A 25960-nucleotide genomic window follows, 5' to 3' on the forward strand; every position below is an offset into this window, starting at 1 on the left:
ACAACAAACCAACCAACATGAAGTTATATGATATTATGTTTTCTTTAACTAATATCGCATACATATATGTGTTGAACGTATGCTATCTCGGAAGTCATAAAAATATTAACTTTGTCAGGTGACACGCACGTTGAAACAAACATGTTATTGGCCAACTATCACCACCACTGATTGATTATATGGACTCAGGAAAGGCAGTTCTTACAAGTGACGAATGATAGTCTCTCATCAGATTGTGTAACAGCTTCAGAAAATTGTTTTTTGTTTATACTTAAGATATTGTATCATGAAAATATTTAAGAAAGGTACATTTAAGTGTTAATAGATGTATTTAGGTGTTAATTGATCTCAGAAATCTATTTCGCAAAAGTGTAAACAAATCAAGTCATACACATGATAACCTGTTGTTAGGAAAACTCTCTTCGTTGACATTGAAAGTTACCGCTATGCAGAGCATGCGGCATTTCGTTATCTCTTCGCTTCCACGAGCAGTAGCGGGCCGGTACTTGTCAACGACAGCAACGTTAAATATGCCAATCAAGGTAAAGACGCTTTGATGTCGCTTAACATTTCTATTTATTATATGCAGTTAGTTTTTTTTAGATCCTAATAGGGGTAGACCGGTCATGTTCGGCTTTTGTTTTTAGCAGGTGCCCGTTGCATCGAACATTCCTTACAGGTGAACCTGAATCTGAGTTGATATGCAAATGAAGTGTCAACAGTAATGTGTCATGACTTCCTTGTAATATATCTTACTATAAGATTTTGTGTTTAAAATTGGGATAGTAAAGTTTGTAACGGATAATGATATTTCATACCTCAAATACGTCAAATAGGCCTAGTGTGTATGTGTCAATAACATTGATTAAAGGATATAATTGTAGATCTATATATATATATATACAAATGTAACGGTATACGATCGCTTCATTCATGTCTCTCAGAAAACTCATTACCCAATGTTGTGTATGTATTATGTTATTTGTCCGACCCGCACATTGGAGGAACATCAAATCTTCAGTACATAACAAAATCGCAGTTGGCTCAATCACTGTTTAATGTGGAACTGGCACTGCCTCACACAGCTGCCCAGGTTACAACAACATAATGACGTCACACCTAAAGTGACGTCACTGCACGTGCGCATTGGCGCACTTACAATGTAAACATACCTAACATGCACAACATTTCTCCCCCTTAAAAGAAATTACTTTCTACTTCTCTAACCAATACATTTACAATATTCAGAACACAGTACTATGAGCTATTTTCTAAAGTTATAATTTAACAATGTTACAACTTTCAACCATAAATGATAAACTCATATATATATATATATATATATATAATATCTGCTACACATTGCTGAATACTTTATTCTACATTGTGTTCTCACAGGGTTAGTCTATCGGGAGGTTTTCTCACTCTTTCTGAACGTCTCACGGTTTGTTTTGCCGGTACATTTGCAATTGTCACCTCACTGTCTTCACATTGGCGTTCATCACATTGCTGTGATGCACTAGGTATTACGATAGGGTCGCCTTTGTTGACCCTGATACTTTCTACAGTCCCTGCACTACAGTCACTTTGAACAATCATGTTCTCGTTACCATGGTTACTAGTTGCATCTCTACACCTCAATTGATCAATATGACGCTTGACAGTTCTATTGCCAATGTCAACATCATAATGTCTTTCACCACATTTTGTCATCACCTTGCCAGCCGTCCATTTGTCTTCTTTGTTGTACTCACGCACCCACACCTTATCATTGTCATTTAGCTGTCTTGTGTCGCCAGGTTGACACAATGAAGAAGACTGTTTTGTAGCAACAACATCAGCATGATTAGGCTTGATTAAGTCAAGTCTACATCTTAGTTCTCTTCCAAGAAAAAGTTTTGCTGGAGTTTCTTGAGTTGTGCAATGGGGACTAGAACGATAGGCTAGCAGAAACCTATCAATCTTCTTCTGTAATGTTGCATCATCCGCTCTAGTTGATTTCATAGCTTGTTTGAAGGATTGAACAGCTCTCTCAGCCAGTCCGTTAGTAGCAGGATGATATGGAGCAGATAAAATGTGTTTTACACCATTACTTCTCAAGAATGTTTCAAACTCATTTGACACAAATTGTGGACCATTATCTGTAACAACTTGCAGTGGTAATCCATATTTCGCGAACAAACCTCTCATCACTTTCACTGTCGCATCAGCAGTAGTTGAATTCATAACAATCACCTCTAACCATTTGGAATGAGAATCTACAACAATCAGGTACATGTGACCCATGAAAGGACCAGCAAAGTCCAAATGAATGCGACACCATGGTTTTGATGGCCATGACCAATGATGAACAGGAGCTTTTGTTGGATCATTTTGAACATTCTGGCATGTAATACACATTCTTGCAGTACTTTCAATATCAGCATCTACTCCAGGCCACCACACATAACTTCTAGCAACTGATTTCATTTTCACCATTCCAAAATGACCACCATGTAACTCATTTAGAACACCGTTTCTGAGTTTAGAAGGAATCACTACTCTCATTCCCCATACAATGCATCCTAATTGAATGGAAAGCTCATATCTTCTTGAGTGAAATGGTTTCATTATTTTGTTCTCACTGTGATCTTTATCCCAACCATTCATCACTGCCATGTACACTTGTGAAAGAACAGGATCTCGCCTTGTCTCATTTCTCACATCACCTGCTGTAATAGGCAGATGTTCAAACTGACTTGCATAGAACAATTCTACATCATCACTCACACATTTCGTAGTATCAGGTAGAGGTAAACGAGACAACACATCAGCATTTGCATTGGCAGAGGAAGATTTGTACAGAATTTTGTAATCATATGCACTGAGAATCAATGCCCATCTCTGTAGACGAGCAGCAACTAATGATGGTACTGACCGTCCCTCACCAAACAGGGCAGTGAGAGGTCGATGATCTGTCACGAGAGTGAAATGCCTACCATACACATACTGATGAAATCTTTTCACACCAAATATAATCGCTAGGGCTTCTCTGTCAATTTGTGAATATCCCTTTTCAGCCTTGTTCAGTGTTCTTGAAGCAAATGCAATCGGTCGTTCAGTACCATCACTCATCACATGAGACAACACAGCACCCACGCCATAGGAGGATGCATCACATGCCAATGTTATTGGCAACAATGGATCATAATGACACAACACATCGGAACTTGCAATTTTTGCTTTAGACATTTTGAAAGATTTCTCACATTCAATTGACCATAGCCATTTCTTGTCTTTCTGCAACAGTTCGTTTAACGGGTGAACGATTGTAGAAAGGTTCTGGATGAATCTGCCATAGTAGTTGACTCCACCAAGAAAGGAACGTAGTTGTGTCACATTTTCAGGTCTTGGAGCACTGATGATAGCTTTCACCTTATCTTCTGAAGTATGAAGTCCTTCTTTGTCAATAACATGACCGAGATACTTGACTGAGTCTACAAAGAATTTACACTTACTTTGTTTTACTCTCAAGCCAAATTGTTGTAATCTTGACAAAACTGCATCTAAGTTCTGTAAGTGTTCTTCATCATTTGAACCGGTCACTAGAATATCATCTTGATGACATAATACTTTCTGCAAACCTTGAAGAATTTGGTCCATTGTAGCTTGAAAAATTGCAGGAGCTGAAGCAATGCCGAAAGCAAGTCTTGTGTACCTGTAGAGTCCTTTTGGAGTATTGATGGTGAGTAGTTTCTGTGAGTCTTCATCCACCTCCATTTGTTGATAAGCATGAGCAAGATCAATCTTTGAGAATTTCTGACCTCCGGCAAGTTGAGCGAACATGTCTTCAATCTTGTTTTGTGGATACTGGTTCACATTTAAAGCTGGGTTTACAGTAGATTTGAAATCGCCACAAATTCTGACAGATTTGTCAGGTTTGACCACTGGAACTATTGGTGTAGCCCACTCAGAATGTTCTACTTTGATAATCACGCCATTTTTCTCCATTCTTGAAATTTCTTCACTCACTCTATCATGAAGTGCATAAGGAACAGGCCTAGCTTTCATGTATTTAGGAGACATGCCATCTTTCACTTCTAAATGGGCTTTGATTCCATTAATTGTACCCAGTCCATCAGAAAATACATCACAGTATTTCACAAACATTTCACTGAGTTGATCTTCATTTGACATTTTGTGACACGTGTTGACATTATTTCCTAATGATTTCCAGTCAATATTTACGTATGGTAACCACGCCCTTCCCAGTAACGGAGGACCTTTTCCCTGCACGACATGTAGTGGTAACTGGTTGACTCTTTCACCGTCACGAACGTCAACATGTATGATACCAAGATTTGTGACAAGCTCACCTGTGTATGTTTTCATTGGGATTGGCGATTCTTGTAAGCTGCATTCTGAAAAGTTCTGTCTGTAAACGCCTTCAGTAATGATAGAACTTCTTGAGCCAGTATCTAACTCCATCTTAAGATCACGTCCATTTACATTCACTGTCACCCATATGACATCTGCAGCACCGTGAATAGCGAGCAAATGATTTAGACAGTCACCTAAATCATCTAGAATGTCATCTTCATATTCATGGGTTGAACAAAGTTCTTCATTGATAGCATTTACACGAAAAGTTTGACGCCTACCGTTTCTGTTTACATTGCTGGAGCTAGCACTTCCTGTTTGACGAAACCCGGATGTTGAACTTTGACCTGACCTTTGACTCCATTTCTTCGCTTTGCATACCTCCTGAATATGGCCTTTCTTTTGACAGAATGAGCAAACTGTATCTTTGAAATTACAAGTATCAGCTAAATGCGAAGGCTTTCCACATCTATAGCAATAACGTTCATACCTTGCATTAGATCTTCTGTTGTTGAAAGAAAACACCTCTGACTGTGATTGTTCCTTCGGTAATCCGTTGCGGCACAATTCTTCTGAATCTTTCGCAGCTAATTCCATTGAATTTGCAATTGAAACTGCACGTTCTAGTGTCAATTCTAATTCTGCAAGTAATTTCCTTTGAACATTTACACTTTTCAGTCCAAGAACTAGTTGATCTCTTAAACGTTCATTCAGTGTAGCGCCGAAGTCACAAAATCTAGCCAGTCCTTTCAAAACAACAACATATTGTGAAACAGTTTCGTTTTCGGTCTGCATTCTCTTGTGAAATCTGTATCTTTTAGCAATAACACTTGGTCTAGGCATAAAATGATCACGTAAAACAGTGAATAATTGTTCCAAAGTACGTGTACGAGGCAAATCAGGAGAAACCAACGATTTGAGAACATTGTAAGTTTTTGCACCAATCATGGAAAGAAACCCGGAAACTCTTCGTTCATTTGGAATGTCATTAGCATCGAAATATAAACTCACTCTTTCAGAATATGACATCCAATCTTCTAAACTTTCATCGAACTGTCCACATCTCCAATGACGCCTGCCATTATGGAAAAGCACTGACTGTATTCACGTATAGAAAGTTTTATCCTCGTCGCCACTGTTGTGTATGTATTATGTTATTTGTCCGACCCGCACATTGGAGGAACATCAAATCTTCAGTACATAACAAAATCGCAGTTGGCTCAATCACTGTTTAATGTGGAACTGGCACTGCCTCACACAGCTGCCCAGGTTACAACAACATAATGACGTCACACCTAAAGTGACGTCACTGCACGTGCGCATTGGCGCACTTACAATGTAAACATACCTAACATGCACAACACCCAATACTTCCACGAATTTTTAGTGATTGTCTCGATAATTTTCAATTCATATTTGACGAATGCAATACATGATATTATCGATACTCTCCAGTAATGACCTATATATTAATGATTGGGCAAATGTGCTGTGTATTATTGAGTGAGTGAGTTGGGTTTAACACCGCATTTAACACTATTCCAGTCATATCACAGCGTGTCAGCTTGTGTATTATTGATTTGAGAGAGGTGTGATTCAGCAATTTTCCATAGCTAGCAAATTATAAAGAATTGAGGTCCGGGCCATTTTGATACATTGACATACACCCATATCAAGAGGTTATAACCACCTCACTTCACTTAGATCCGGGTCAGTGGGGTAGCCTAAATGCTAAAGGCTTTATGCCTCAGAAATTATCTGCTTTACCAGCCTGAGATATTGTCAATGAGACAACGTTGCTCACTCACCTACTGTTTGAAATTTTGAGGGTGATATAGTCTTACAAGTTTGTAGTAATAAAATTAATAATGTAGAAAATGTGTTTTGTTTTTCAAGTAATCTTAATCTGTTTGTTGATTTGAAGTGTGATGGATGACATAATTTAGATGAATGACTGTCCTAATGCCTCAGAAATAATCTGGTTTACCAGCCTGAGATATCGTTAATGAGCCGATTCTTGCTCATTCACCTACGCCCATCTGACTTTTAATTCAAGCGGGGTAGGCTATCAAGATACAATCCACATCAAACATGCCAGACAAAGGATTGAATGTGAGAATTAGTAGTGAGAAAAGTGTGGCTGTGTACATCAGTTAATGTTGATCACCTGCCCCAACAATCCACCATGATCTCCTTCCTTCAGGGGGTGGTGGGTTAGCCAAGTGGTTAAAGCCATAGACCTGGGTTCGATTCTTCACATGGGCACAATGTGTGAAGCCCATTTCTGGTATTCCCCGTTGTGATATTGCTGGAATATTGCTAAAAGCGGCGTAAAACCATACTCACTCACTCAACCCCTTTGATCTGATATCTGTGGAATTCTAGTTGATTCTCATTGACAAGCACATACCTGTTCTGACCAAACTCCCAGTGGTAGTTCACAATCAAGATAATTTCATTTTGATGTTTGAATACTTTGGAGATTTTATTCATATTAATGATGTGGCAGTTTTGGCACCAAATAATGTCTCTCCCATGAATCATTTTAACTTCATACCAAGTAAGTATCCCAATAGCATATGTAGAATTTATCACCTCAACTCATCTCAAATTGTTACCTTCTGATTGTCAAGCAACAATTCTGATTAAACAATATAATTGTATGTATTTTCTAGCCCACCTGACTGAAAGTTTTTGCACATTGTCTGTTCGGTAGCTGTCCATCCATTGTGAACTTTGACATTTTCGATCTCTGAAACTACAAGGCCTATGGAGCTGAAACTTTGTATGCATGATCCTAGATATGATACGCCTTGTGTCTTTATTTTCTTAACTTTCATGTCATGTCTATGTTGTGTCATATTTCAGTGAATTAAAAAATGCAGTCTGTAATTATACACTTATTGTCTCGGTGTGAATTTGTTGATGTATCCTCTACATTAAATCCACTCCATTTTGGTTGTTTTGCAGAAATGTGCAACCTCACGCTGCTCGTCTGATTTATGACCTAGCTTGTAGAGATAATATGTGACTCAGTGCAGCTTATGCACTCAATGTCCCCAGCAACCCTGTTGCTAGGCTCACGTCACTGAGTTTTCTTGTTGCTTGTACTTCATGCACAAAAGTTCACAAATAACGTCACAGGATGTAGTGAAGTGTTTGTAAAATTGATGGTTTCTGAATTCTAAAGAAAAGGCTTGGCAAAGACTTCCTCAAACATGTTCAGGAGATCCTTGTCCCCGGGTCGAAAAATCCAGTCTAGTCACTGCTCCCCTCCTTTAATTTCCAGCTTCCGTCACCATTCGGCAAAGTCCGGCAGAAGTCATTGTACATTGTGTCTTTGCCCAGAGTGTCTTTGCATTCATTGTGAAAGAATTAGTGACCCGTATATTCTTACATGGTAACTCTTAGTTCAAGCTCCTCACAACGATAGCTCGTTCGCGGATCTCTCTATACTATCACTGCCACCAGTCAGAACTCCACACTGTGATAGATGACCACAACCATGCTTGGAGTTGAACTCGCAACCGAATGACTGTTATGTTTACAAACAAGTGACGACTGTTGTGTCGCCGAATACACTTACCCCTGCTAAATTATTTTCTTTGTTTGTCAATTTAAATTTCTATTTCATTAAAACAAGCATGTAATTGATATAGTAAGAATGTAAGGAAGAAGTTGATCGATTTTCCATCAGTCTGCAATCCCGAACCAATTTGATTATACAAACAACAAAGTAAATTTATCTGGAAAACATGGTCAGTCGTAAACCTTTTCAAAACGAACTATGATGGCATTCCTAAAGACAAAAAGTATGAACATTACTACATTTGGGGTTAGAGGGCAAATTTCATTCTTGTAATGGCCGCGCCCACACTGGTGGCAGCGATGTTACCAAGAGTGTTTTCAAACAATGGCTGGTATATTTGTTGTCACTCATTTTGTCTGTCATTCCAGGAAGGAGACAAACTCCCATCAGTTGACCTTTATGAAGGTGACCCTGGCACCAAGGTGAACACAAAGGACTTGTTTGGTAAAGGAAAGAGTGTCATCTTCGCTGTTCCTGGAGCGTTCACACCAACATGTTCAGAGGTAAGACATCCGTGGTTTGTCTGCAGGTGTCAGAACTACAGATAAGCATCTTATTTGTGTAAAATACCCCCCCACAAAAAAAAATATTCAAAACTCAATTACTTTCAATTAACTTGCGCACAGAAACTCATGCATTAAATGAAAAACTCAAATGTATAAAAACTGCGTGTGTAAATACAAAATGAAGCTTTTTCGGAAGGCGTACAAAGGAGCTAATTTCCGAAACACAATTACGAGCTAATTAACTTTCCGAGTCAAGCTTATATATTTAGAACAGTTAAATACATCTAAAACATTATTTAATTTTTTTTTAAATGTTAAAATGTTCATTAATTTGGGGAAAAACTCAGTACCGGTAGTTTGATATATAGATGAGTGAAAAAATATTGGTTACCCAATGAAAAATGTAATACCGTATTTGACGTAATAAGCGCCCAGGGCGCTCTCAAAATTAGAAACAGGGGGCTCTTATAAGAATATTATTTTGGTGGAAAAAACAGATTTGCAAGATAAATTTCGTGGTTTATGCTGACAGACTGAAATGTTTATATACGACAGATATATTTGTTCAGAATTTAATTGCCCATAATTAAGGGTGCATATAACACACGAGTGCGTATTATGCGCGAATAAATAAGTCTTGTGTACATTGATCAATCGGAAGGGGTGCTAATTGAGATTGTTCACTAGCCAATATATGAGCAATTATCGCCGTGGGCGCTTATTAGAGCGGGGCGGTTATTAAGTAAAAACTCAATTGCTCAAAAAGTAATTTGGAGCTCTGAGGTGTGATAGCTTGGGATACATGAAACATCTTTCAAAATATCTTTCTACATGTCTGCATGAAGGATTTACAAGGGGTCAGACTATGTGGTGGGGAGCTGTGTATTGATTCGATTGTATAACAATACAGTTATTGTGATTCTAAGGTCTGTATTGTGATTCATATTGCAATATATTGCCACCAAGTGCTCTTGTTTCGTGACCAAAATAGAGCCATATATTGGCTTTTCTGCTTTTGTTGTGAATGATCTGGTAATCAATGGGCTTGGCTGCCATTTGTAACCATAGTAATGCTCAATCAAGAGAGTTTACACAGTGACACATAGCAGTGCATACAAGAAATATTATTCGTCAGAGATTAGCATCACCAGGATTTTATGCATTTATTTCATTATTGAAGAACCCAAAGAAATAGCTTTATTTACATATTTGCCCAAATATTCCAACCTATTTGGCATGTTTAGATCTCATCACAATATGTATTGTTGAAGGTTCGGATCACCGTGTACTGGTAAATCGGTAGTACTGTGCAGCCTTAGTCTGTCATTCAGACACTGAAACAAATATATCCAATACAGCCCATGCAAGTCTATAATGTTTAGCAAGTCTAGATTACTGCAGTATCTGAAAATGAAGAAAGTTTCTGGGCTCCTTTTTATTATATTTTATAACTATAATTTAACCACTGTTTTCTTTTTTCTGTAAAATATGTTCATTTCAGAGACTAGATGTTAGTCTATGTACAGCCTTAGCAAATTGGGAAAAGCAAAAACATTATGATTTTTTTTTGTTTTTAAATGATATTTTTGCATTCGGAAGTATTGTAACATTGCATTGAATGCAATAATATCAAAGTCACATATACACAGTTATGAAATATTAAGTTATAGTTTATGATAATCTAATAACTTTGGATATCTGTAATTCCAATTTGGGAATTTTTGCAAACATTTTCGTTGCTGAGGACTTGGTGCTGAATATCGGCCACTGAGCTTGCCTTGACTATTCCCGGGAGATTTGTCAAATTTTATTACCTTAAAATATTGTAAAACCAACAAGGGTTTTGTTAATTTTGAATATATCTTTTTTTTGTTGGAGTGTTCAAACATATTTATGTAAAAGTTTGTTATCTTGATAGAGACTTGCAAATGAGTGTTTAATATTAGGAATAATGTATTAATGCATGGACCCATCTGATCTATTTTGATCAAATTCAAAACTGTTTTGATCATGACAATATCTGTGTATGGCTTGTATTGGAGGCAGTTGAGTCTGTACATGCAGAACCTGTGAAGATTCCGGGGTAGATCAGGTCCTCATCAAGCCATACTTGCCGCAAAAGGCGACTATGCTTGTCGTAAAAGGCGACTTACGGGATTGGGTGGTCAGGCTCGCTGACTTGGTTGATACATGTCATCGATCCCAATTGCGTGGATCGACGCTCATGATGTCAATCACTGGTTTGTCTGGTCCAGACTTGATTATTTTACAGCTGGAATATTGTTGAGTGCCGCGTTAAACAACAAACAAACAAAACGGTACATGCAGTCGAAGATAAACAGTTTGGAATATTTTGACAAAGTTCATTTGGTCATAAGTCCTTGGGTCCCCCCTTCAAAGCAACCTTAGCACTCGGGCGATTATGTAACTCAAATACTTTGACAAAAACTTACAATGATCATAGCACTAAGATCGCTTTGTAGAAAAGTGCTCAGATCCTCACTCAAACATTGAACTAATTGCAGATAAATATACAGTTGTAAATACGTTACCGGTACCCTTTACATTAGTCAACAGGTTTTTTGGCTGTAATGTCTGATTATGTTCACTTGTTTTTCACTTTCAGGTTCCTTTCAAACACAATGACTTTCCTGATGAGATTACATATCCTGAATGTGTTGTTAATGTTAATGGGATTTGTATATCAATAGACCTACTGCCTACTGCTCTCTCTGTGGAGTTTCGTCTCATATACATGTATATGACCAGTTATCGCCAGTTATATGACCAGTTATTGCCAGTTTTGTACATGTTATTTCTAAAATATTCCCCCTGCATAAAGTTAACTCTGCCAATAATTTTTATTTGTGTGAAACTATGAGCAAATGCGCTTATTTCTGTGCGTGGAAAAAGTTTCAGTAGATTTCTGGACCCACTTGCACAAAGCAATCTTAGCACTACGACTATTGTAAGCCTATGTTAAAGTGTGGGAGTTACGATCATCTTAGTGCTAAGATCGCTTTGTGCAAGTGGGCCCTGGTATAACGCGACGATAGGGAATCAGAACAGTGTGAATGGAAATGTCCCTTTGACCAACTGTACCAGTTATTGCCATCGTCTAAACAGCAAGTGCCACATGATCACGCACACTGTTTCCTTTATACAAATTAAAAACTTTTTCTCTGGAATCGCACTCGCACTGGAATTTTTATGTTCATTACAATTACTAACAATTTGTCGTCTGCAAACTGACGTACACCCAAATTTGATTTACACATGCTTATCCTCCACACTATGAACTATGGATTTCACGATATATACAGGGTTATACATTTTTTGAAAAACAGCTCAAATTGGTTTTGGAATTGTAATTTTGGGAAAATATGACAGACAGGTAGTAAGCTATGACAGAACAGAATGTGCATCATCGTGTTGTTGGATTTTTTCTTTACGCATGAATTAGTCACGTGACGCATGTGTGTCATACTGATGTCACAATGGGATGATACATTAATTCATTTAATTGTAACACGAGTTTCGTGAAATCACTATGACACACGTTTAAGTGTAATAATTTCTATATAACTCATTATTTCTTAATGTTTTTAAGCTCCCCTTTAGAATAATGTAATGATCACAACCGCCGTCTTTGAAAACCACTATTGTCAAATTACGTCAACAATCTTTTAGTGTTTCCGACCTCACGTCACAATAAGATTTGAATGAGGTCAGTGATGATGACTTTAACAATACACTGGTGCATGTAAAGCGATATTTGCAGTAGTACACGTACCATTTTCATGAACTTGGTTATTTTCAACCCTAGGGAGTAATAAACATTAGTCTCCCAGACCCTTAAGAATGAAATAAAGGACGCACACCACCTACAAACAGGACAAATCCATGCAATATTAGAATAATATAAAATGTACATACTGCAGTTTTCATCGGAGCATGTTTGTAGCAGGGTCATTTCAATTAAACACAGCCTGGGCATAAATATTTTTTCAGAAGCTAAAACAGGAAGTTGCCTCTTATAGTATGAGCACATACATAAGCGAAATGGGGAGGAGATGGCAGTGACTGCAAGTCTTTAAAAAACTACAGTGGGGGGGGCTTTAAAACACTGTTCAGAATGGGAAAGGGCTGGGAGGATGCAGTGTGGAAATGCCAAGTACAGGTCACAGCAGGCAAAAGTCATCCCATTTATGTATCCTATCCTATTTTTGTGATTTGTAAAAAATATCTGTATACTAGGGTTGGCACGAGTCCAAATTTACTACCCTGGTATCGAACCACCTATTACCTGACCCCATCTGGGGGCACACTGTAGGTCTCGAGAGTTGGGAACAAAATATCTGATTGGGAATTTAGTTACATTTATCAAACGATCAGATCATGTGTACACTGAAGTTGACAAAAGCTTTATCTTTACTCAAACATATACAAGTCAAAAGGATTGTGTGTGTCGTCAGAAAGAAATGCAAACATTAGCAACTTGTAGTGTAACCACTGAGCTATAGTAAGTTTTTATCATGTTTTAAACAATGTATCACGTGACTAACAGCAGGTTCAGGTAGTGCTGTGGGTAATCGGGTCCTACTCTGGACCTACCCGACCCGAGTACCTGAGTTACCCATCCCAGGCCTACTGAATACAAACTCCAATGTGTTTTTAAGGCCAAGTAAAAGTAAATATTAAACAAATAATTGAAGACAGAAAACAAGTCTTACAGGGGTAGAAATTAACACTAGCCTGCAAGCCCAGACCAATTTTATTTATTTAAAGGTATCCTCAGGGCTGGTAAAAAAATTAAAAATTTGGGGGATATTGCTGCATGTTGTCACAAATCGGGATAGGAGACTTTCTTGGTTTTGCCTATCCCACCAAGAAAATCCACTTATCAAAGCCGTAGCCAACAAGCAAGTCATTCAAGAGGGAGTTGCTCCTTGAATTTCACTGTAACTTAGATACCCCACATACAACATGCTGTATTATCGAAAGTAATTTACACAGCCTTTGGTCAACATGAAAAGTCTGTACATGATTACACTGTCTATGTATCTAGTGTTCATTCTATTTGGGGGAAAAGGTGGAGTTTTCCTAAACAAGGTGTGTCAGAATGACAAACACAAATATAATTTTACATCCTTTTGCATCCCCTCAAATCCTGTGAAGATCCGGGTCAGAATAGGTCTTCAGCAACTCATGCTTGCCGTATAAAAGGCTACTATGCTTGACAAAAGAGGTGACTAACGAGATCGGATGTTCAGGCTCTGTGACTTGGTTGATGCATGTCATCATATCTCAATTGTGTGAATCGATGCACATGTCAATCACAGGATTGTCTTGTTCAGACTCGAGTATTTACAGACTATCGTCATATAGCTGGAATATTGTTGAGTGCGGCGTTAAACAATAAACAATATGGCCAAGTGATCTAAGCTGCATGAAGTCTTTCTAAAATTGCATTCTGTCTGAGTGCCAGGAACCTATTATCATGGTACAACATTTATACTAAGTTATCTTATAATAATTAGATCTACATCAAGTGCTTTTATGAGTTATCATGGTGTAATATTTATACATCATTTCATATAATTATAGTTTAGCAAGTGATAATTATTACTTGCTAAACTATAATTATATGAAATGATGTATAAATATTACACCATGATAACTCATAAAAGCACTTGATGTAGATCTAATTATAGCATGGTACAACATTTATACTAAGTTATCTTATAATAATTAGATCTACATCAAGTGCTTTTATGAGTTATCATATATAAATATTACACCATGATAACTCATAAAAGCACTTGATGTAGATCTAATTATTATAAGATAACTTAGTATAAATGTTGTACCATGATACTATGATGGAGGGTTTGAATCCCAGTTTCACTCTGAATATGTACCTGTGGATACCTGCACGGTATCAGTGCTCCTGGGTTTCACCAAAGTAGTAAACATCTAATGTCTGAGACCTGCAACACTTCAGGATTTCCTCTCACAACAAGCTGACAAGCAGTTATAAAACTTAAACCTTGTTTAAAGAGGTGCTTAACAACACTTGGGTCGTGACAAGCATCTTGAATTTTGTGTTTTAGTTGAAATAATGGTTATGTTACAAGTGCATTGTTTTATATATCAAGTTTCATTGTGTTTGAAACTGTGCACCATGACAGATTCACTGTAGTATTATTAGTAATATTAAGAATTCGGTGGTACCATATTTTGTGAAGTAAATTAATAAAATGGGGTATTGAGAATGAACATTGTTATTGTTTCAGAAACATGCTCCTGGCTTCATCCAGAATATCTCCCAGCTGAGGGACAAGGGAGTGACAACCGTGGCATGCATCGGTGTCAACGACCCCTTCGTCATGGGCGCCTGGGGCAAGGCACTGGGAGCAGATGACAAGGTGCATAACTCTTAAAGTATCTGGGACAAGTTAATGTAGCAATATTATTGTCATGCATTTACTGCTATTTCTATTTGAATTTGCAACATACTCAATTCGGATTTGTCAATCAGAGGTCAATCAAATCACAATAACCACCTCTGATTGAAACAGGCGCAGCACTGTGGAAGAAGAGAACTTTTTTCTCAATCAATTGTTGGGAGGAATTGTGAAATAATTACATGTTCAGTGACAGGTTATAAGTTTCACTTGTTTAAAGTATATGTGGCACTAGATAATGGGAAGAAAAACAGTATAGAAATAGACCAAGGGACAACAATGAACTTTTGGGCCTTTCGATATCCGACTGTGATGTCATGTTTTGTGTCACAATGGGTGATGTACAGGGATTTTGCTGGAGGCAAATGTAATGAAGACATTTTCATGATTTCAAGTTTAATGGGATGTTATTCCATACCATCACTAAAATTGAAAATATATGGACTCAATCTCTAAAACAATTATTATAGTTGCATTCAGTGTAGAACTAAACCTTGCAAGGCTTTCTTCATTTCTTAAGGGGTGCCAACTTAGTATTGGCTTACAAAGTAGCTATGCTACACACTTTCAGTGTCTGTTATAATGGAGAGTATGGTATAATGATGTAAAACAAAGCAAATATTGACCATACACAACACCATGGTTTGTTGAAAGGGTAGTATCGGCGTTTCCTTGATTCAGAAGCGATGGAAGGTAGCACTGCATGGCAGTCCCCTGTTCAATGAAAATGGATTTGTTCATGGTGTTCCAATCTTTTTGACAAATTGTTATGAATTGTTTGTTTGGGATAATGTTGTATCCAAACTATTAATGATATTATTATGATTTATGATGTATTTCATATACCCGTGAAAGTCAGGGTTAGAATAGGTCTTCAGCAACCGATGCTTGCCGTAAAAGGTGACTGTGCTTGTCATAGGAGGTGACTAATCGGGTGTTCAGACTTGATGACTTGGTTGATGCATGTCATTGTATCCCAATTACATAGATTGATGCTCATGATGTCAATCACTGGATTGTCTGATCCAGACTTGAGTATTGCTGAGTGTGGCGTTAAACAACAAACAAATCTTAAGGGGTGGTGGGGTAGCTTAGTGGTTACTGTATGGGTTTGATTCCCCACATGGTACCATATGTGAAGCCCATTTCTGGTGTCCACTGTCATGATATTGCTGGAATATTGCTAAAAGCGGCGTAAAACCACATGCACTTACTTGCTGACCCTTGTCTGTGAAGACCTCGGGGTAGAATAGGTCTTCAGCAACCCATGCTTGCTGTAAAAAGCGACTAAGAGTGTCATAAGAGGCGACGAAAGGGAACGGGTGGTCAGGCTCGCTGACTTGGTTGATGCATGTCATCGATCCCAATTGTGTGGATCAATGCTCATGATATTCATCACTGGAGTCCAGACTCGATTCTTTACAGACCGCCGTCATAAAGCTGGAATATTGCTGAGTGCGGCGTTAACCAACAAACCAACTAACCAACATTGTCAATAGTTCCGTGTTTCCATTACTAAATATATATAAGACTTGTATGAACAATTGTTTTTTTAAGCTAAGCATATATACAGCTTTTTGATCTTCCATTTGCATCACTTGTCTGAAATGGGTTACAGGTGCGAATGTTGGCAGACACAGGCGCTACCTTCACTAAGGTATGTTTGGTAGTTGTGTGATGATGATTGTAAGTATGATAATGTATTTACTGGTAGTAGGACAATACACACATGCATCAGTGGATCACAATGTTTTACTTCTTGATATAAGTATCGATCACAGTCGCACACTAAGTAAAAAGTATTCATTATTACCTTAAATGTATTCATTAATAAATGTTACACCAAACACTTATTACTAGTGAAAATGAGCAGTGAAAATGTAAATATTTTCATCCATAGCTCCCCACTTGACACTGTCAACGGTAGATCGTTTGCATGGTTAGTGTGCCAGTTATTTGGCCATCCTGTCTATGAAAAAGATGGCTTATGCACCGCCGATTATAGCACATGTATGTATCGTGATACGTATTGGATTGTGAGCAAGGTATTGTGATACACATTGGATCGCACAGTTGGTGTATCGTCCCAGCCCAGTACAGGCAGTCTGATAGATAGTAAAGATCTATTTAGTTATAAAATGGGTCTTACCTCACAAAATGCATCATATTACTTGAGCACCTTGATTTTAACTCCCTTGCCTAGGGAAGATGTCCCATCGAATGACCTGCAAAGTTGATATTTTTATGTGTGGTGCATTTCACGAGAGAACTTTATCGGATCACGAGATAAGTAAAACATGGTATTTGATAAGAATGCTGACTAGTGTTTTTTGTATTATGTATTTTCTTTCTGGTCTTCAGGATCTTACTCTGTTGTTCTACTGAATTGTTATTCAGCTTCAGTGAGATGTCAATTTAATTTTTTCAGATACCGTATTTGACGTAATAAGCGCCCCGCTCTAATAAGCGCCCACGGCGATATTTGCTGATAAATTGGCCAGTGAACAATCCCAATTAGCACCCTTTCCGATTGATGAGTGTACACAAGACTTATTTATTCACGTAAAATACTCACTCGTGTGCTATGTGCACTCTTAATTATGGGCAATTATATTCAGGAAAAATATATCTGTCGTATATAAACATTTCAGGCTGTCAGCGTAACCCATGAAATTTATCTTTCAATTCTGTTTTTTTTTTCCACCAAAATAATATTCTTATAAGAACACACACACACACACACACACACACACACACACACACACACACACACACACACACATTTCTAATTTTGAGAGCGCCCTGGGCGCTTATTATGTCGAATACGGTAAATATATTTACTCTTCATGTTATGCATTATTTAACCCCATGTTTCAGTATTTGCATACAGTGTAATCATTATGATAGCTGACAGAAGAATCTGACACTAATCCAACATCAAATAATGGATAAGATATACAGGGGACAGAGGATTTAGCATCATTAATAAAATACCCTAGAATTCTTGTATAAATTGCCCAGTGAAGATCCAGGATAAAATTGTCTTTAACAACCCAATCTTGCTGTAAGGCAACTATGCTTGTCATAAGAGGCGACTAAAGGGATCGGATGGTCAGTATTGCTGACTTGGTTGATGCATGTCATCATATCCCAATTGCATGAATTGATGCTCATGACATCAGTCACTGGGTTGTCTTGTCCAGACACTTGTTACAGACCACTGTCAATATTGCGGCGTTAAACAACAACAAACAAACAATCAAAGAAATCTTGTATAAATCAGACTTGAAAATCAACACATATCTGCTCTGACACAAGAGGGGTATCAAATTCAGGTAACAAAATTTAGTTGAATGAAAATTTATCTAAGATTCAATTTTGCACAATTCCTCACAATAAGTGTTGAGAGATATTGAATTGTGGGCCTGTAGAAGCCATAGTGTCCTCCCAAACCAGTCCGGTAGTGGTGATGGCTCAATAAGGAAACACAGGAGATAATGCCGAGTGTGAACCCTCCATACTTCCTCCTACTCTCACTGTGTCACTGTTTCACTATCAGGGCATTTCCTTGTCATCAGTGACACAAGCATCTCTGATGCAGCCTTAAAAGTAAAAAAATAATAATTTAGCCCCAGATTTACTGGAAAAAAATCCTTTTGCTGTGTAGGAAACACATAATGTGTCCTTATCTTGCAGACATGTTGGAATATTGAGAGAAATTATAATTTACAACTTCTTTTATTAATACTAAAACGACAAACTGTGAACGTGCAAATAGTTTTTGTCATAAAAATAAAGAGCACCTGTTATGTTGGAAAAAATAATTCAGCTCCTAAATAAAATAAAGTATATGATCTCAAACAAACATCCTGACCCCCGAAAATCAAATGGCTGCTCCATTATTGATAAATACAGGTGGCACCTAGATATGTGTGCCTCAGAGATGGCAGTCTGGTTGGGCGCTTCTCAATTTATTGAACTGTTTCAGAAAGTTGGAATGGACATGGACCGGACCGAACGACTTGGGGGAATTAGATCCAAGAGGTTAGTTCGACACTAGAGGAAATTAATGGATTCATTGTATTTCAGAAAATTGAGATGGATGTTGACTTGACGGCAGTCTTGGGGGGAGTAAGGTCCAAGAGGTTAGTGTAAAATGTCGCCTGGGAGTGTCTCCCGTAGACGTAGCTGCTGTTGTAGATGCTTGCCTTTAACTCTGTTTTTTCCATGCTATGGGACTGTAACACTTTCCTGTTTCCATGATTAACTACACTTCACTGTCTGATGAGATAACAACACAACGTTCTGGAATGTATTGAGATAACTCCCTGTATCCGTGTATTACTACACATCATAGTGTCCTACATGTAACAATACAACATGGTGGGATGTATAGGTGATAACTCCCTGTATCCGTGTATTACTACACATCACAGTGTCCTACATGTAACAATACAACATGGTGGGATGTATAGGTGATAACTCCCTGTATCCATGTATTACTACACATCACAGGGTCCTACATGTAACAATACAACATGGTGGGATGTATAGGTGATAACTCCCTGTATCCGTGTATTACTACACATCACAGTGTCCTACATGTAACAATACAACATGGTGGGATGTATAGGTGATAACTCCCTGTATCTGTGTATTACTACACATCACAGTGTCCTACATGTAACAATACAACATGGTGGGATGTATAGGTGATAACTCCCTGTATCCATGTATTACTACACATCACAGTGTCCTACATGTAACAATACAACATGGTGGGATGTATTGGTGATAACTCTCTGTATCTGTGTATTACTACACATCACAGTGTCCTACATGTAACAATACAACATGGTGGGATGTATTGAGATAACTCCCTGTATCCGTGTATTACTACACATCACAGTGTCCTACATGTAACAATACAACATGGTGGGATGTATAGGTGATAACTCCCTGTATCTGTGTATTACTACACATCACAGTGTCCTACATGTAACAATACAACATGGTGGGATGTATAGGTGATAACTCCCTGTATCCATGTATTACTACACATCACAGTGTCCTACATGTAACAATACAACATGGTGGGATGTATTGGTGATAACTCTCTGTATCTGTGTATTACTACACATCACAGTGTCCTACATGTAACAATACAACATGGTGGGATGTATTGAGATAACTCCCTGTATCCGTGTATTACTACACATCACAGTGTCCTACATGTAACAATACAACATGGTGGGATGTATAGGTGATAACTCCCTGTATCCGTGTATTACTACACATCACAGTGTCCTACATGTAACAATACAACAAGGTGGGATGTATAGGTGATAACTCCCTGTATCCGTGTATTACTACACATCACAGTGTCCTACATGTAACAATACAACATGGTGGGATGTATAGGTGATAACTCCTTGTATCTGTGTATTACTACACATCACAGTGTCCTTCATGTAACAATACAACATGGTGGGATGTATAGGTGATAACTCCCTGTATCCATGTATTACTACACATCACAGTGTCCTACATGTAACAATACAACATGGTGGGATGTATAGGTGATAACTCCCTGTATCCGTGTATTACTACACATCACAGTGTCCTACATGTAACAATACAACATGGTGGGATGTATAGGTGATAACTCCCTGTATCCGTGTATTACTACACATCACCGTGTCCTACATGTAACAATACAACATGGTGGGATGTATAGGTGATAACTCCCTGTATCCGTGTATTACTACACATCACCGTGTCCTACATGTAACAATACAACATGGTGGGATGTATTGGTGATAACTCCCTGTATCCGTGTATTACTACACATCACAGTGTCCTACATGTAACAATACAACATGGTGGGATGTATTGGTGATAACTCTCTGTATCCGTGTATTACTACACATCACAGTGTCCTACATGTAACAATACAACATGGTGGGATGTATTGGTGATAACTCTCTGTATCCGTGTATTACTACACATCACAGTGTCCTACATGTAACAATACAACATGGTGGGATGTATTGGTGATAACTCTCTGTATCCTTGTATTACTACACATCACAGTGTCCTACATGTAACAATACAACATGGTGGGATGTATAGGTGATAACTCCCTGTATCTGTGTATTACTACACATCACAGTGTCCTACATGTAACAATACAACATGGTGGAATGCATAGGTGATAACTCCCTGTATCCATGTATTACTACACATCACAGTGTCCTACATGTAACAATACAACACGGTGGGATGTATAGATGATAACTCCCTGTATCCATGTATTACTACACATCACAGTGTCCTACATGTAACAATACAACATGGTGGGATGTATAGGTGATAACTCCCTGTATCCATGTATTACTACACATCACAGTGTCCTACATGTAACAATACAACATGGTGGGATGTATAGGTGATAACTCCCTGTATCCGTGTATTACTACACATCACAGTGTCCTACATGTAACAATACAACATGGTGGGATGTATAAGTGATAACTCCCTGTATCCGTGAATTACTACACATCACAGTGTCCTACATGTAACAATACAGCATGGTGGGATGTATTGGTGATAACTCCCTGTATCCGTGTATTACTACACATCACAGTATCCTACATGTAACAATACAACATGGTGGGATGTATTGGTGATAACTCTCTGTAACAGTGTATTACTACACATCACAGTGTCCTACATGTAACAATACAACATGGTGGGATGTATAGGTGATAACTCCCTGTATCTGTGTATTACTACACATCACAGTGTCCTACATGTAACAATACAACATGGTGGGATGTATTGGTGATAACTCCCTGTATCCATGTATTACTACACATCACAGTGTCCTACATGTAACAATACAACATGGTGGGATGTATAGGTGATAACTCCCTGTATCCGTGTATTACTACACATCACAGTGTCCTACATGTAACAATACAACATGGTGGGATGTATAGGTGATAACTCCCTGTATCCATGTATTACTACACATCACAGTGTCCTACATGTAACAATACAACATGGTGGGATGTATAGGTGATAACTCCCTGTATCCATGTATTACTACACATCACAGTGTCCTACATGTAACAATACAACATGGTGGGATGTATAGGTGATAACTCCCTGTATCCATGTATTACTACACATCACAGTGTCCTACATGTAACAATACAACATGAGGGAATGCATAGGTGATTACTCCCTGTATCCATGTATTACTACACATCACAGTGTCCTACATGTAACAATACAACATGGTGGGATGTATTGGGGATAACTCCCTGTATCCATGTATTACTACACATCACAGTGTCCTACATGTAACAATACAACATGGTGGGATGTATAGGTGATAACTCCCTGTATCTGTGTATTACTACACATCACAGTGTCCTACATGTAACAATACAACATGGTGGGATGTATAGGTGATAACTCCCTGTATCCATGTATTACTACACATCACAGTGTCCTACATGTAACAATACAACATGGTGGGATGTATTGGTGATAACTCCCTGTATCCGTGTATTACTACACATCACAGTGTCCTACATGTAACAATACAACATGGTGGGATGTATTGGGGATAACTCCCTGTATCCATGTATTACTACACATCACAGTGTCCTACATGTAACAATACAACATGGTGGGATGCATAGGTGATAACTCCCTGTATCCGTGTATTACTACACATCACAGTGTCCTACATGTAACAATACAACATGGTGGGATGTATTGGTGATAACTCCCTGTATCCATGTATTACTACACATCACCGTGTCCTACATGTAACAATACAACATGGTGGGATGTATAGGTGATAACTCCCTGTATCCATGTATTACTACACATCACAGTGTCCTACATGTAACATTCAACATGGTGTGTGTGTATGTGTCTGGTGGGGTGGGGTGGGGCGGAGCAGGAGCGGGTGGGATGTATGATGAGGGTGGTGTATCAAACCTTATTATCATGATACAGATTGTATTGTTACAGTCCTAATGCCCATACTCTTCTCGTATACTGTATTTAATCTTCACCACATGCATGCTAATATTTTGTTCTTCCTGTTTTCTTTTATTGTCTGTTCTTTAGTTTGGTGTTTTGCACAAGTGATCAGGTTAATATGAGACAAAAACTACGTTAAGTTCTACAGCTTAAACTCCATAACGAGCTAAACCGTGACCTGTCTGAGGTTGTGATAAGATATATGAGGTAAGATTTAACATGACACCAGCATTGTATTTGATAAGACTGATGTCAGATAATCAGTGGACAAAGTTTCTCACTTAGGCAGGAGTATCCAGAGACGTATTCTACTCAAATAATTTCTACTCCAATTTGACAGATTAATTATTTGGTGGTCCTAAACTTTTTCTTTGAGTAGTATAATTGGTCATATCAAACGTAGTCAATTAAATTTTGAAGTAGTCTGGAATGTGAAACAGCTAGATGTATACTGGTCTTGGAATAATGGATTTGTGGCAGCTTTTAACTCTGTTTGGTATATAACATCACCAAATATTTAATATTAAGATTAATATGATTTCTGTTTTGAATATCCATGAGGATTACAGTTATCTTCTTTTTTAAATAAGATCTTATTGAGCCAGCTTAGTTTGACTGGCCTGCTATTTTGACGAACCTACAAGGGATATGGATTGTTCAGTATTAATCTATTAAACCAAGGTATGAAGGTAGAGTTTAGAATATTCGTCCTTGTAGATGTGGTTTGTTGTTGGCTTCTTAACCTTTTACTTCTTCACTTTCACTGTCTGTACTTTTCATTGTTTTTCATCTGTTTGAAAACAATTCTTGAATAAATAGTCTGGAAACTAACACTACTTTTTCTAACAATACTAACATTAAATTTATTAACAAGAACAAAGCCTGTTATTTAAAATAACTCTATAACTATATACATAAGGCATTTTGTTTTTCTATACAAAATTATCAATTGTAATTTATCAACAGTAACTGATACAATTTGCCAGTAGTTAGAGGTCATTCTGTCCGCTATGTTTTTTAATAGCCATGTCTGCAATGATTTCCTCTAGGTATGCGATGGTTGTGCAGGATGGCGTTGTGAAGGCCATCAAGGCCGAGCCAGACAACACTGGTCTTGCCTGCAGTGCTGCGATTGAGGTGATGAAGCTGTTGTAGGAAGCACTGCTACTGAGGTGACGAGGCTGTTGTAGGAAGCACTCGTGTGGTGACAGTGAGACCAGGCTTTTTTCATCAATTGCTTTAAGGATTCCAAGACCTTAAGAAATGGAAAGTGGAGAAAACATCAAGTCTCAAAAGTACTTTTTTAGTTTACTGACAAATGCAAATTTGACTTACCGGTATTCAACAGAAGTGAATTGGGTTTTGTATGGGTCAAACCTTGCAGGCACAGCACACATGGCATTGTAATTTTCTAAAGAACAAAAAGATAATCTGAATTGTCTTATAAAATTTTATTTACCACCTGAAAAACAAATCTTTTCACAAAACAGTCTGTAAACCAAGGAAACAAAAAGTGGCCTCACAGTCGCACACATGGTCTTTAGTTAACAGCCCTATGGTAAAGTGTGCAGTGTGAAGCAGTCCTCCAGGCATGTGGGAGCACCTACTGTTTTATAGGTTGTATTTATGACAGAGATGTCAGAGATGTTTTGTTTCATAATAATAAAAGGTACAGAATTTTGAAGTAATTTTATTCATCTGGATAGTAAGGCAGTCTGTTTTTACCTCCAGATGTTGGAAGGATACATTTATCCTTACTGTGACCTGTCCTTCAGATAATTGTTTGTTTAATTAATTTATCAGTGCTCCCTGCACAACTCCTTAGCTGTCGTCTCTACGTTCCATCCAGCTTACTTTATTTAAACACATTTGTGTCTGGTTTTAATTTACTGGGATTTTGTTACAGCCATTTTACAGGTTGTGAATTTCATGTCAACATTTCCTTGGTTTGACTTTTATACTCAAGATCTTCATATACCTTTATCGCACAAAGGATCTGGAAGTATGTATCTGGGAAAAAATGTGTGTCTCGGAGTCAGAATAAACAAACATGTTGATATTTTGTTAGAGTGTACATTACTCTCCATGTCATGGATATCAGTTGGACAGCCTGCCATATACAATCAGTTTCCGATGGGAACATGTTGTTACAATGTTGGACATGACTTTTCAATGTTTCTTGAAAAACCCTTATGGAAAGATTCATGTTTTATGCACAATTTTTATCAGCATCTTTAAAGATCTTAAAGCTGACAATTGCAAATCCAAATTGTAGATGTTTTTTTTGCGGATAATTGCTGGTCTGATCATATTTCCAAATGTCTAGTTGTTTGTTTGAAATTTCCAGGGTGATAGTCTAACAAGATTGTAATAATAAAATTATTAATGTAGAAAATGTGTTTTGTTTTTAGTAATCTTAATCTGTTTGATTTGTAGTGTGAAGTGGATGACATCCACACGTCAGACAAGGGATTGAATGTGAGAATTAATTGTGAGAAAAGTGTGGCTGTGTACATCAGTTCATGTTGATCACCTGCCCTAACAATCCACCATGATCTCCTTCCTTCAGGGGGTGGTGGGTTAGCCTAGTGGTTAGAGCGTTTGCTCGTCACGCCATAGACCTGGTTTCGATTCCTCACATGGGTGCAATGAGTGAAGCCCAATTTAGTGTCCCTTACAGTGATATTGCTAGAATATTGCTTAAAGCGATGTAATTCTCACTCATTACTTCCCTCTCGTCAAATCATGTGAGATATACACATCCGTGTTTACAAGATTGGGATTCAGCAACCCATGTTTGTCGTAAGAGGTGACTAACAAGATTAGGTGGTCGGACTTGCTGATTTGGTTTATGCATGTCATAGTATCCTAATTGCGTAGATCGGTGTTTATGAATAAATCACCGGATTGTCTGGCCCTGATTTGATGGCAATGCCACTGGAGCACGCTGATGAAAACTGCTTGTGGAAGATTGGAGG

The 25960-nt window shown here is 38.0% G+C and overlaps 2 protein-coding genes across 2 annotated transcripts in view; one reads left to right on the top strand and one right to left on the bottom strand.

The window, feature by feature from the left end:
• Positions 1-12405, bottom strand: part of LOC139441962 (uncharacterized) — a 48184-nt gene extending 35779 nt beyond the window's left edge. Inside the window, exon 1 of the mRNA XM_071222707.1 lies at positions 12391-12405. Within this exon, the coding sequence (XP_071078808.1) occupies positions 12391-12402 (12 nt within the window). The 5' untranslated portion in view covers positions 12403-12405. The remainder of the gene's footprint in view (positions 1-12390) is intronic.
• LOC139441960 (peroxiredoxin-5, mitochondrial-like) lies at positions 423-25377 on the top strand. The gene is made up of 6 exons (XM_071222705.1): positions 423-542; positions 8317-8451; positions 14751-14882; positions 16540-16578; positions 19011-19066; positions 24032-25377. Exons 1-6 carry the CDS (start codon positions 447-449, stop codon positions 24135-24137), a joined length of 564 nt encoding a protein of 187 aa, XP_071078806.1. The 5' UTR covers positions 423-446; the 3' UTR covers positions 24138-25377.
• Positions 25378-25960: the final 583 nt, after the last annotated feature.

The sequence above is a fragment of the Haliotis cracherodii genome, unplaced genomic scaffold, assembly GCF_022045235.1.
Source record: "Haliotis cracherodii isolate W230 unplaced genomic scaffold, xgHalCrac1.p SCAF_5, whole genome shotgun sequence".
Classification (NCBI taxonomy): domain Eukaryota; kingdom Metazoa; phylum Mollusca; class Gastropoda; order Lepetellida; family Haliotidae; genus Haliotis; species Haliotis cracherodii.